Source organism: Sorghum bicolor, chromosome 5, assembly GCF_000003195.3.
Source record: "Sorghum bicolor cultivar BTx623 chromosome 5, Sorghum_bicolor_NCBIv3, whole genome shotgun sequence".
NCBI classification, from domain to species: domain Eukaryota; kingdom Viridiplantae; phylum Streptophyta; class Magnoliopsida; order Poales; family Poaceae; genus Sorghum; species Sorghum bicolor.
In genome coordinates this window covers 67,055,519-67,070,270 of record NC_012874.2, presented here as the reverse complement: position 1 = coordinate 67,070,270, position 14,752 = coordinate 67,055,519, and the positions used below count along the sequence as shown (strand labels likewise).

At 42.3% G+C, this 14,752-nt stretch overlaps 1 protein-coding gene across 1 annotated transcript; it reads right to left on the bottom strand.

The window, feature by feature from the left end:
* LOC8074405 (BTB/POZ and MATH domain-containing protein 1) lies at positions 1,785 to 2,411 on the bottom strand. The gene has a single exon (XM_021462157.1). It carries the CDS (start codon positions 2,409 to 2,411, stop codon positions 1,785 to 1,787), a length of 627 nt encoding a protein of 208 aa, XP_021317832.1.

The window sequence follows — 14,752 nt, the reverse complement described above, 5'->3', positions numbered from 1 at the left end:
ACATGCAAAAAAAAATAGAGGAAAGAAAAAAAATACAGAGAACCAAGATGGATACAGTAGCACAACTATTTGCACGAAAAACCAACGTGAAAAAATAGGACAGGTGTTTTGTGTTTAGATCCCGAAAAATAAAAGTGAAACTCGGTAAGAAAAACAAAAGCGATTGTGGATGTTATAAGCAACATAAAATAAATTATAGCCATTAAAATTTATAAAAAGGTAAAAAATAAATAGATATATAATCTTTTTACCCTTTTTCTATTAAACACGGGCATATTTGCTATCAATAATAGTCACCCATAGCATTATGGCTAGGCTGTAAGCATTAAACTATTCTTTCATTTCTCTGTTCTCTTATTCTTTAATAATTCTTGAAGCTGTTGATAGGTATAGTTTATTTCTTGCTGTAGGCTGAATATTGTGAGATATGCTATAACTATTGTCCATTGTTGTACGTGGAGCCCGGAGCCCAGCTATATGGACTAGGTGGTCTAAACAAATTGTTGTTGCTCTAAGACAAACCAATTCTCATATCTTCTTCCCCATGTCCTATCGAGTGTTTAGCACCGGCGACATCCATTATTGCCACCCACGGCTGATGACTCCAGTGATTCCCTTGTGGCCCTTATACACGTGGCCAAACGGACCACACGGCACGGCACTGGCATGCGCACGGTCAAGCATGACACAAATATGACATGGCTAGGCATGGCACTATGTGGTACGACAACTTAACTATAGCATGCCTAATTAAGCCGGCACTATTATGATCAAGTACGGCACTACCATCAGGCCGTGCCAGGCACGGCCTCGATGGCCTTGGGTGGGGCTGTGCTAGTACTGGCCCAACCGGGTATGGTCTATTTGGTCAAGTACAGTGGCCCTATGCTCCTTCAATATGGACCTTGTCGTCGGCTTGTGCCGCTTCCTATGCACCCTCCTCCTAATCGCTGGGCTAGAGCTCATCGCGAAAGTCGGTAATCTGGAAAGGGAAGGAGGCCACCGTGACCATGCTAGACCATGGTCGCAGCAGGGCGGTGGACGGCTGCAAGGGCAATGAGGAAGATGAACATTGAACGATGAATAAATAGAGAGTGATCTATCTGCCCCCCACCCGAAAACACTAGTATAGACAAACAGATGAACAATGAATAAACAGAGTATGTTCTGCCCCCCCATGTAGACAAACACAGAGTGTTATCCCCCCCCCCCCCACCCACCACCCGAAAACACTTGTATAGAGTAGACAAACAAACGAATAGAGTGCCTTTTTTTACTGAACATGTGAAAAAACATCTAAATATGCATACTGTCGCCAAAACAAAAAAAAAGATTTCTTATGGTAGTTTTATGGTGGGGTTCGTGGAATGGAGCCTACGGGCTGTTTGTATGTAATTTGTATACTCTTTTGTTTTGTTTTTCTTACTCGTCTAATAAAAATCCGGCAAAAGCTTTTTGCCGCCTTTCGAAAAAAAGTTTTGAAAACTCTTGGAGATGCTTTTATACAAGTACTAATAATTCAAACAAACTTTCGGAGTTGGTAACTTTGGACATATGGTTTCCCAGATAGAAATTGAACATGCGACGACGACTCAACTAAGAGTAATTAACTTTAAACAAACTTGGGGGACTCCTTCCTACACTAAGGCCTTGTTTGGATGTTGTCGTTTTCACTTTAATCCATGTGTGTTGTTGTGGATTGGGGTGGAATTTAGTTCAAGTTTCACTCCAATCCACCTCAACCCATGTGGATTGAGGTAAATACGACTACATCCAAACAAGGCCTAACAGATGTAGCCGAACACGACCCGACATGCAACTAGTAGAATAAGCCACAAGATCAATCTAACAGCCACGCGAGCACACGAACGCGACGGCGGCGGCGGCGTGGCGGTGATGAGATTCTCACGGCGGCTGTCCTTGTAGACAGTGACATCACACCGGACGCTGAAGCTGTCGTCGTCATGGAGGTACTTGGACTCCAGCTCCGTCCTCTCGATGAAGCTCTCGAATCCCCACGACGGCACGGCGCTGGAGAAGGTGCCGACCTCGGAGGCGGCCGTGTACGCGGCCACCGGCTGCCCGGCCTGGTCGAGCAAAGTGAAGACGAACTTGGCCTTGACGTCGTCGTCGGCGGCGTCGTCGTGATCAGGGTGGTCGACGAGGAAGAGCTCGAAGCCGATGCAGTCGTCCGTGTCGTCGGCGTAGCCGTCGGCGTAGTACCCGATGCGCCAGCGGTGGCCGCCGGCGCTGAACACGGTGGACTTGAAGCAGGCGCCGACGCCCAGCACTCCCTTCGTCTGGGAGTACCTCTCGATCTTGACAACATGCCACCCGGACTCCGTCTCGGTGAACACCGACGACATGCTGCCGCTGTCGACGACGGCGGCCGGATTGGAGTAGGAAGGCATGTTGGTCGCCGGCGGCCGGTGCTCGCTACGTTGCGTCGCCGGCGATTGGAAGGCAACAATGGGAGAGGGTCGACGTACGGAGTCTTACAGGCGATCGTCGTGTGTGTATATATATAAGGATTAAGGAGCAGACGTCGACGCATATCTAGCTTGTCAATGTCAAGCACGGTAGGGACTCTAAATGTGCACGCATGACGACGGATCAAATCCATGCACATGTTTCCATTGACCTTACGAGACAAAGTTTGTTAGCGTATGTAGATGTTTGAGATTCAGGAAAGTTTTTTCAGCAAATAAGGCAATTGGAGGCAGGAAGACTAAATATTTTCTGCTTACAAATGTTCGTATTGTTATTGGACTCCTTTGCTTTAATATTTAAGAATCTGCACGGTACAGTTCTGTATGTGCCTTGCAGTAACTAATACAATCTCTGGGAAAAAATATTCTTGTAATAAGACTTGTAGGATGCAAACATTGTGGAAGATTTCTATTATATCTCTCCTATGATTTTTATTTTGATCTAAAAGGGCACTCAAAAGAGTGACACTCAAAAGAGTGCCTCACGATTCATTTATCACAAGAAAAACAAAGGTTAGAACAAAAGATAGACATTATGACATAATATGATCTTCTCTAAAAATATAAGATAAATTAAAGACTAAATGGTTTTTTCCACATATCTTTATAATTTCCAAAATGTCTTTGTGCTCTCTGTGTCCTGTAGATGACCCGCACTACTACACAATTCTTAACCACGGTGGACATTTTTTATTTACCAAGGCAGTTTTCTCGACCACGATGGGCAAAAGATCACAGTAAATCATGATTTACCGAGGCAGTTAGAATACTCGCCATGGTAAATCAAATAAAAAAGAAAAAAGAAAAAAACCATACCCAGCCCTAAGTGAGCCTGGATCTGGGCCTCGCTAGAGCTACTCGCTAGACCACAGGTGGAGAGCTTGGGGAGAGGGCTGGACTGCTTGGAGGGTACGGATCCGCTGCTGGGGGAGAGTCCGCCACCAGATCTAGTCCCCTGAAGCCGCCGCCATGGGATCTAGCCACTTCACCGCCAAATCTGTTGCTGCCACCCTAGCTGCCGCCTGGATTTGGCACTCCTCGTTGCGCCAAGGGGAGAGAGGGGTGCCGTCGTGTCAAGTGGAGGGAGGAGCATCGTTGCGCCATTGGGAGGGAGGAGTGTCACCACCCCCAACTGGATCTAGACGAGGGAGGGTTGCTGAGGAACTGAGGAAGTAAGGGATCTACACCGTCGCCGCCAAGCACGAGATCTGCGCCACCTTGGCCAGCTGGCCGCCCATGCCTGCACCACCATGGCCGCCCTGGTTGCCCGCGGCCGGGCCGCCTCGGCCATTCAAGCGCTGACCACCATGGTCGCCGGTTGTAGGGGAGAGGGAGGACCGAAGGAGGGAGAGGGGCGCCAAAGGTGTGCTCAGGAGGGAGATGGGAGGCGGGCTCAAGAGAAGGGAGACAGAGAGCTGTGATGTAGGAGTGGGAAGAGTTGTGACTGAAACCCTAACCCTGTGTTTATATATTATTATAGAGGATAGTGGGCTAACCGTGGCGGTTGAAAATGTTGCCCGTCCTCGAAGGCCTATTTCAAAATGCTGCACAAGCTCAATATTGTAATAGTACTAAACTTACGAGTTGTGCTCCTACATGTTAGAACCACTCGTGCCCATGCGTTGCTTTGGTGTCCCGAGCAAGTGCACTTAACAAGGATTTGGGTAGATCAAGACACCAATCCACAGTAGTCGAACTTGCACCAATCTAAATGAAATGATGATGCGCTACATAATAATTTGTACGGGGCATTTATTGAAATTTTATAGATCACTAAAATTCACGTATGTTTGGAACTTTAATTTCAGTTAATAGTACTCGAATGGAGACTTTATCCATTTGGCCTAGACCTATAATCGATTTAGCCCAAATGTAGACGCTAGGGCGTGGGGCTAATTATACGCTAGCCGTGTTTGTTTATTAGTGCCACATCATCTACAAAACAGTGAGCTCCACAGCTAATAAACAATGACCGTGATGGTTCAATCACCGCGTGGCAAGCGCGGAGAGCACCTCTCAAACAAATTTCCTTGGATGAAATTCATTAAAATGTTGGCCACAGAGGCTGGCGCATGACATGTGCGCCTAGCTTTTCATTTTTCTTTTTAGATTTTTTTTATAAAATCCAGTTACAGACGCCTCATAAACTCGAGTATTTTTTATATTTATTTTTCTCCTTTTCAGGATCAAATCCATGCAAAATCCAGTTACAGACGCCTCATAAACTCGAGTATTTTTTATATTTATTTTTCTCCTTTTTAGGATCAAATCCATGACAGGGTCGTTTTCATTGACCATACGAGTCAAAGTTTGTTGAAAGTGTAGCTAGATAACCGAGATTGAGGAAGCTTTCAGCAAAACAAGACACTTGGAGGTTGCAAAACTAAATATTCATTTTTTTCAAATCAAATATATTCATAGTATTGGATTTGTTTTCTTTGAGAATCTGCACGGTATACATGCCGCCGCAGCCCTGTCCTCCACTAAGACTACCCGCAGTGTTGCATGCATCCGGTGCTCAAACCAGGAAAGAGAGGTTGAAGCATCGATGCAACCTAGTGCAGGCCGGTGCCGGTGCTGAAATCAAAAGTATTAGCATCGGCTCATCTACATGCCTCGATGCCAAGTGAATAAACTATCTTATCTTCTAGCACAAAGTCTCTATCTATAGAAGAAATCGGTACCGGTGAAATAGTACTTGCATGGAATTGACATCGGTGCTGACACTGTGTGCTCAACGCCATTTAGAGCATCGACACAGGTGGCATGGTGTATTGTTTTTCAGCACCGACTACATTGTGGGTAGTCTAACATTGCCCTTGTCATCTCTGCTATATATCCACACCCACCAAATTCTAGCACCACCCGACCAGCGCCGCCAACGTCGTCGCCTTGAGCCTCTCTGCCACTGAAACACCACCACACATTGGCTGACCGATGCCCACGACTATCTTTTTAGTCGTGGGCATTATTAGAAATTTTCCCTAACACTGCTTCTCTTGTCCCGCCTCGAGCCTCCCCACCATTGAAACACCACCACAGCCTGGCCGACCACTGCAAACAACCATCCATTTTGTCCATGGGTATTATTAGAAATTTCCTCCATATCTCAATTTCTAAACCGTAGCTCCCCACCTGCCTTGGCACCGTGCCTACCTCGTCCACCACATTTGGCCAGCAGCTGTGCTGCTCCTACCACCTCGCATCCTTCCCACGCATCCACTGCCCACCCTAACCTGGTCGGTGTGCGTCTGCACGCTGCTCAGTTGTGCCAGCGCACATGCACCAAATAAGGATTTTACAGACAAAGGCCTTGTTTAGTTCATCCAAAAACTAAAAAAATTTCAAGATTTTATATCACTTCGAATCTTTTGATACATGCATGAAGCATTAAATATAGACAAAAATAAAAACTAATTGCACGGTTTAACTGTAAATCGCGAGAAGAATATTTTGATCCTAGTTAGTCCATGATTGGACAATATTTGCCACAAACAAAAAGAAAGTGCTACAGTAGCGAAATCTAAAATCTTTTCGCATCTAAACAAGGCCTAATACCTTGTTTAGTTCCAAAAAAATTCGGATTTCGACACTGTAGCATTTTTGTTTTTATTTAACAAATATTATCTAATCATGGACTAACTAGGCTTAAAAGATTCATCTCGTGATTTACAAGCAAACTATGCAATTAGTTTTTATTTTCATCTATATCTAATTTTCATGCATATGCTCTAAGATTTGATGTGACGGAGAATCTTGAAAAGTTTTTGATTTTCGGGGTGAACTAAACAAGACCTAAGACACCGTTTGGACTCAAGCCTAGTTTAGATCCAAAAAGTTTTTGGATTTTGACACTTTAACACTTTCGTTTTTATTTGACAAATATTGTCTAATTATGGAGTAACTAAGCTTAAAAAATTTGCCTCGCGATTTACAAGCAAACTGTACAATTAATTTTTGTTTTCATCTATATTTAATGTTCCATGCATGTACCGCAAGATTTGATGTGATGAGAAATCTTAAAAAAAAAATTAATTTTTGAGGTGAACTAAACAAGGCCTCGGACTTGCACCAACCTAATGAGATGATGCGCTAGATATTTAATTAACATTCTCGAGGTGTTTGTTGAGTTTCTAGATCATTTAAATTCACGTAAATTTGAAATTAATTGCAACAGTGAACAGTACTCCATCAGTGAAACAGGAAAATATTAATACATATAATATATTATTAGCATCATTACATAAATCATTAAATGTATTTTATAATAAATTTATTTAGAGATATAAATGCTCCTAATATTTTTCTACAAAATCAGTTAAAGTTAAAAAGGTTTAACAAGTACGTATGTGCAGACATTGTCCAACGCCACGCTGATAAGAGCCTCAAAGCACGCATCCGCTTGGGCCTTGTTTAGGCCTTGTTTAGTTGGCAAAAATTTGGGTTTTCGGCTACTGTAGCACTTTTGTTTTTATTTGACAAACATTGTCCAATCATAGAGTAACTAAGCTCAGAAGATTCATCTCATAAATTACAGGTAAACTGTGAAATTAGTTTTTATTTTCGTCTATATTTAAAGCTCCATGCATGCGACCAAAGATTCGATGTGACGGGGAATCTTGAAAATTTTTGCGAATTAAACAAGACCTTAGTTCCCAAAAAAAATTTATAAAATTTTTTAGATTCTCCGTCACATTGAATCTTGCGACATATGCATAGAGCATTAAGACCTTGTTTAGATGCGAAAAGATTTTGAATTTTACTACTGTAGCATTTTCGTTTGTTTGTGACAAATATTGTCCAATCATGGACTAACTAGGATTAAAAGATTTGTCTCGCGATTTACAGGTAAACTGTGCAATTACTTTTTATTTTCGTTTATATTTAATGTTTCATGCATGTGTCAAAAGATTCGATGTGACGGGGAATCTTGAAAACTTTTTGGTTTTTGGGGTCAACTAAACAAGACCCTAAATATGAATAAAAATAACTAATTACACAGTTTACCTGTAATTTGCGAGATGAATCTTTTGAGTTTAGTTAGTTCATGATTAAACAATATTTTTCAAAATACAAACGAAAGTGCTAGAGTGTTTATTTTGCAAATTTTGTTGGAACTAAACAAGGCTCAAGATGGCAACGGATACAGATTACCCGCGTGTCCGCGGGTAAAAACCCAGTAGGGTGAGGGTACGCGTACAATTTTGTGCTTGCAGGTGTGGGTGCAGGTATGTAGTTGAACCCAACGGGTAAAAACTTGTGGGCATAGAAAACTGGTAATTGTGCCCACAAATCCGCAAACCCGCTCCAACCTCGTGATACGTAGGTCCCTTCTTATACTATATATAAAGAAAGCAACATAGTTTTATGATTTCCTCCCTCATATCTATTTATATATATAAGAGAACCATTTTTATGTTGATATAATGCTAGGTAGTTTTGATTTTCATACTTCAACTCCTTTCTATAATCTATGCATGTATTGTTAATTTATTATTATGTGGGTTCATGGGTACGCCCGCGGGTATTTTGTGCCCGCAGGTACGGGTGTGGATGTAGTCTTCTACCCATGGCGGGTTACGGTATGGGTGCGGGTTTGGAATTTAATCTGCAAGTGCGAGTATATATATCTCGTACCCGCGGATAATGTGTCCGTTGTCATCTATAGGCCCCTTGGGCTGGTTCAAATATACGCTGGACCTCATTTGTATTCGGCAGCACAAACCTAGCTACTTCGTTGTTTAATTGGGTCCGCTGATTGGCCGTACGGTTTGGGCAATCTCAAGTATTTACATTATAATCGATTTGGGCAAAATATAGACACGCATAGGGCATGGGGCGAATTATAAGCCGTACGGTTTGTTTATTAGTGCCACAACGTCTGCTAAACGGTGTGCTCCACATCAAATAAACAGTGACCATGTTTGTTTGATCACCGTGTGGCAAGCACGGAGAGCACCTCTCAAAAAAAAAATTCTGCAGGTGAATTCATTCAAATACTGGCCATATAGGCTGGCGCACGACATGTGCGTCTAGCTTTTTATTTTACTCTTTTTCATATTTTTCAAGGAAAATGGATAATTGCATCTTATATAAATAACAATATAATAGTAAATATTTTTTGGACACTGCAACAAAATTTGTTTATTAGGGTATCTGTTCTAATACGTTTTGGAATCAAACTTCTAAATTTTTCATCTTTTTCATATTTTTCAAGGAAAATGAATAGTCGTATCCTATATAAATAAAAATATAATAGTATATATATCTATTAGACATTGCAATAATTTTTGTTTGTTGGGGTATCTGTTCTAATACGTTTTGGAATCAAACTTGTAACTTGTATGATGTATGAGTATGTATATGACTTCAATTCGGGTGAAGGATGGAACAATATACTATACTACAATCAGAATTGCAGCCTTCTAATGTCCGGACATAAATTGTTGAGTTTGGAAATGTAAAACCATATCAATAATTTTTTTTTGAAAAATACTTCCATAAAAATATGCATTTTTTTATAAAACAATCAGAATTGCAGCTCTTTTTGATAATATTTTTATAAAACAAGGAGTCAAAGTTAGGCTTTAGATATCCTATCGTTGTCCTAAACGATTTTATTTATGGGTATAGAGAGAGTATATTATTGATTTTGAACCTAATATTGTATTTATTTTTAATGTAAAAATCTATTGTCATTATGAACACAATAATGTATTTATTATTTTTGGCATTTATTTCATAAAAACAAAAAAACATAGGGACGGAGGATCGGTAGAAAAAGGACTCGATAAAAAAATGATGAAGCGAGCATAGAAAAAAAAATAAAACCATAATTACCCGGATACGTACGGAAGAGCTTAGAAGTAAAACAAAGCCGTAACCAGAAACAAAAGAAAATGAAGAGTGAAATGCGAACCAAAACCAGTCCGGTACGTCGATTGGCCCAGACCTATAATCGGTTTGGCCCAAATGTAGATGATAGGGCGTGGGGCAAATTATAATAAGCCGTATGGTTTGTTTATTAGTGCCATATCGTCTACTTAACGGTGAGGTCCATGGCAAATAAACAACGATCGTGCTAGTTTAATCACCACGTGGCAAGCGTGGGAAGCACCTCTCAAAAAATTCTTTAGGTGAATTCATTCAAATACCGGCCATATATATAGGCTGGCGCACGACATGTGCGCCTAGCTTTTTATTTTCTTCTTTTTAGGATTTTTCAATTTCAAGGAAACCGGATAGCTGCATATATATATATATATATATATATATATATATATATATATATATATTTGGACATGACAACAAATTTTGTTTATTGGGGTTTCCTTTTTTTTTCAGGAATTTTCAAGGAAAATGGATAGCTACATCTTATATATAAATAAAAATATAATAGTAAATACTTTTTGGACATTGCAACAAAATTTAGTTATTGGTCATATGTTCTAAAACGTTTTGGAATCATACTTCTAACTTGTATTATTTATGAGTATGGGTGTGAATTTGGTGAATGATGGGACAATCTACAATCAAATAGATTTACCACCTTCCAATGTCTGGATGTCAATAAAATATCGAACACTGCATCGTTGGTGGGGTCGGGAGGGGAGGAGGCGCAATCTCACATCATGATGCAGGAATCATGATGAGCTCGCACTACTAAAAAGAAGAATTCAGAAGAAAGGGTTCTTATTAACAGAGGCGGGCAAGATATGAGGTAGTCTCAGAATTATACCCATCGAGTTTCAGAGATGGACGATCGACTCAATTTAGGACACGACACTGCCTCCCTCCCAAGATCCATTAACAAAGGAGTGGGCCTCTTATCTGCCTTTGAAATATTTTCAAAGACTGACCTCTTGAGAAAGAAATCTATTTGGCCCAATCTAGCCCACTTAGCAACAGAGGGTACTCTCCCTATTCCTCAAAACTTCAATTTCTAGAATTCGTACTAGTCAAACTTTTTAAGTTTAATTAACTAATATTATAAAAAAACATCAATATCTATCACATAAAATAAGTATTTTATGAAAATATATTCTATGATAAATCTAATTATACTAATTTGGTACTATAAATCTTAGCGTTTTTTCTAGAGATTTAGTCAAAGTTTAAAAAGTTTGACTTAAGACAACTCTAGAAATTAAAGCTTTCAGGAATAGACGAGTACATATTTCCTTGACAGATATGAGTAAACCATGCTTTTTCAGATTTGGTTTGAAGACAAACATTATGTGACACATAAACACTAACATGATGAAATGCAAGCAGAAAGACTGATCCCTCTTAAGCCAACTATGTTATGACAACACCTGCAGGAATGCACAGCCGAAAACAAAATAAAAAACACTCAAAACTTTTTGCTACACAGATCAACAGTTTGGTTACACCCAAAATTCAAAAACTTTTATACATTCTTCATCATATCGAATCTTGCGGCACAAGCATGGAGCATTAAATATAGATAAAAAATAATTAATTATACTATTTATCTGTAATTTGTGAGACGAATATTTTACACGAGGACGGTCAAAAAAAAAAGAAAAAAAATGCAGACCGAGTCGGTATAAAATTATGTTACGATTCGGCCCAAACCAGAGCAGTCGCCTCTATCTCTATATCACGCGACCACCACCTCTTCTCCGCAGCGGAAGCAAATCAATCTCCTCCAAAAAAAAACATCAGCGCGCCGGAACAGCTCCATCCCATGGCCGGCGCCGGCGGAGAGGTGAAGTCGGACGAGTGTCCTTTGGCTGCGGCGGCGGCGGCGGCGCCGTCGTATCTTGTGCGGTCTGCTGCTCCCGACGAGGAGGAGATCACGACGCGGCTGTCCAATGGATTCGTCGAGTGGATCCTGAACCGGAAGTGGGTGTCTTTCGAGGAGGATCCCGACGAGCACTACGACCAGATGATCAACGACCCCGACAGGCCGGAGGAGTACACGCAGGAGTACCTCGAGGAAGAGAGGGACATGATGCGGGAGCTGGTCGCACACAACGAGCGATCTCGTGCCTGTTTCGAGAAGTTCCAGCAGTGGGTGCGCCGGCAGCTCGTGGAGAAGGGCTACGTCGAGGTCGGCGAGGCCTACATCGCGCAGTGTGCCATTAACCGTCGGAGCGTCTCGCCGGAACAGTGGAGCGCACTCATGGGTGGACTGAAGCTGGAAGAAGAAGAAGAAGAAGAAGAAGAAGAAGAAGAAGAAGAAGAAGAAGAAGAAGAAGAAGAAGATGATGATGATGATGATGATGATGATGATGAGGGTGTGGTGGAGTCCAACTAAATGCTAATAAGCGTCGTGGTTTATGGACCCATTATTAATTATATCTGCTGGTCTATCTCTGATTCTCTGTTATATATATAGTTGCAGTAAGTTATTATATGCTTAGATGTTGGCTAGTTAATTATGCTTATCAACTGGATGGAGGATTAAGTTATGTCTGGTTAATTATGTAATGCCTATCACCTCTCTGAGGGATTAAGTTATGATGACTGTTAATTATGTAATGCCTGTATCTCGTCATGACTGATGCGCTGGTATGCTAATGTAAATATATATGTTAATGCCAATCATGAGTAATTGTGTATCTCTACATTTTACTGTGACGACCAGTGTGTCCCATCCATCCAATCCATGAATTAAGTTACAATACAGTGTGTTGCTTTTACCTACTTGTTTTGAGTATTAAAGGCAGGTTTGTGTTGTGTTTATGTTGCTTATTATTAGGGGCATCGTTTTTGTGCTGAAGTTCATTACTTGTTTTCAGTCACTGGGATGTGCTTGGCATATCATGGTTATATATAAGTGCTGCCTGTTGTCTGCTTTTATGCATTTATTTATGCTTTGGTATAAGTTTGTTTCTTCATGTTTTTCCTGCCCATCTTGATATTGTAGTAGTCTACAAAGTTTTCTGTGGGCTAAAGCCTGTTCACTGGTCTGGTGACCGAACCAACCAAAACGAGACAAGGTTCTTCCGGTTTGTAAGTTGAAAATCGTATGTTACTGGAACGGGTTGGGTTAGCCTCGTTTACAAGTGTGTCACAACCTGTCAAACCAGTGCGCGGTCGCGGAGAGATGCCATAGGTGGAGATAAAGGACGAGGAGATCTTGCATGGCTTCTCTCGGCTAGAGAGGAAGGCGAGGAGATCAGGGTGTGCCTACAATCTTATCGGTGATGACCTGAGAGAATACGCAATTTGTTGTTTCTGCTTACTTTGTGCCTACTGGAATCTGAGATCTTCAAATATCGATCCAATCGGGTAGAGAGGTGGGTTAGGGATTGGGCCCTGGGAGTGGCAGCAGCCAGGAGGAGCAGCGGATATGGACAGTGGCGCGACGGGGTGGGTGCCGTCGGCCAGCAGTCTCCTCATTGTAACTTGCGACAGGTGTCGACAGCAGCAAGGTGCTCTCCAGGTCCCAGAGCCAAGAATATTGATAACATGTACACCAGATTAATTGTAAGCTGACCTGGTTTACTGAAACAAAGTAAGTGGGAGCAATACTATGTTATGATATGATGCTCGTTTGGCGGATAAGGCATGACTGAAAGTACTGTTTGCTGATTTGTTACGAGAGAAAACACTGCAGACAATCTCAAACGAACAAGTTGGATTCGACAGATAATCTAATCTGAATACATTATATTTCTCTCTTATCATTTTTAGATGGATGGCCTATCAACAAGAATCTTTCGTCACCTGACACCTCTGCTGTGTAATTTTAAGGCAGTTTGCCGCTAGTAGTAACAAATATTTAGTTTGGCCTTTGAATAACTCGTGTATAAATCAGTGGCTTATAATAATAATGTTCTTTTCCCCTGGGTTGAGTCTAGATGCTATGCCTTAAGGAACTCGTAGATTGAACTTTTCTGTCAGATATTTCTGAGCACATATATAGCTGTTCTTCGACTTTGAAATTAATTTGGACTTTAGAGACAGGGGTATACTGATATACTCTCTCGATCTTGCTGCTTTTGCAAAAAGTCAAAAACATTATACATAACGTGAATTGATTAAAAAAAAAGTGATCTTTGATAATTGTTCTGGGACGTCGTCACCAACGTCAGCTAAAACACATAATTTTAGCAAGCATGCATAATATTATAAGACAGATTGATAGGTAAATAGCATAGATGCAAACAGGTATGATGATCATCATCATCTTGGTGTTGAATTCCCATCCTATTAGCTGAGCTCTCATCCATGTACGTAGAAATCGATCAGTGCGAAGGTCGTCGCGGTATGTTCCAACCCGGGGAATCAGGGTCGCCCTCGAAGTGCCAACCGGTGAAATCAAAGTCGTCGTCGTCGTCCATCTCATCCTTCAAGTCCTTCAACGACTGGACGCTCTCGGCCTGCTCCCTGAGGAACTCGTCGTCCACCCAGACGACGCCGTCGTTGGCCTCGTACTCGGCGCGCATCCACGCCTGGTACTCTCGGCGCACATGTCGCTCAGGGCCTCGAACACCTCGATGGCCTCGGGAGTGGAGTAGATGCTCGTGAGCTTGCCCCTCTTCCATGACAGCACCCGCTCGACCTCATCCTTGGGCAATGCCGTCAACCCCTCCCTGCTCCTGGTTGCCGGAGCCTGCTTGCATTGTCGCCGGCCTCCCTCGCTGCCGGAGCCACGTCGCCGGCGTCGGTCGCTGCCACAGCCTTGTCGCCGGCATCGGTCGCTGCCGGAGCCTCGTCGCCGTCCTCCGTCGCTGGCGGAGCCTCGTCGCTGGCGTCTGAGATCGCATCGACTGGCTTTTCGACGCAGAGTGCCGCCGCCTTCTCCGGCTGGCCCTTCTCAACGGCCAACGGCTCCATCACCATTGGTCCCTCTTCACCAGCCGCCGCCGACGCCTCCGAGGAGTAACCACCAAACGAACCGTCGGTCATCTGGTGCTCTGGCCTCTGGTTGGAATTGGATTCGGGGTTCGATCCCGTCCCGTCTCCGAAGGGATTCAGCCGCCCAGTAGCGAGGAGTACGTCTCTCTCGCTCTCGTTGGGCCCTAGGGCCTTCTTATTGCTCTCCACTATTCCCAAACGGGCCAAGCCCAACAAATCTGCCAGCAGACCAATCCCGTCTCCGTCTTTCCTTTCTTTGTGGACAAAAAAATGCTTTAATACTTGAACTTCTTCTTCTCTCTAAACAAAAAACGCTTTAATCCTTCTCTAGGATGGATTTGCCGTGCCACATGACTTATCTTTTTTTTGGGGGTCAACAACTGGTTTATCTTTGAAACAATGTATGGTTTTTTTGGGCAAAAAGTCTATAT

Coding starts and splice junctions, on each gene's coding strand:
- LOC8074405 (XM_021462157.1), bottom strand. CDS start 2,411: ATGCCTTCCTACTCCAATCCGGCCGCCGTCGTCGACAGCGGCAGCATG.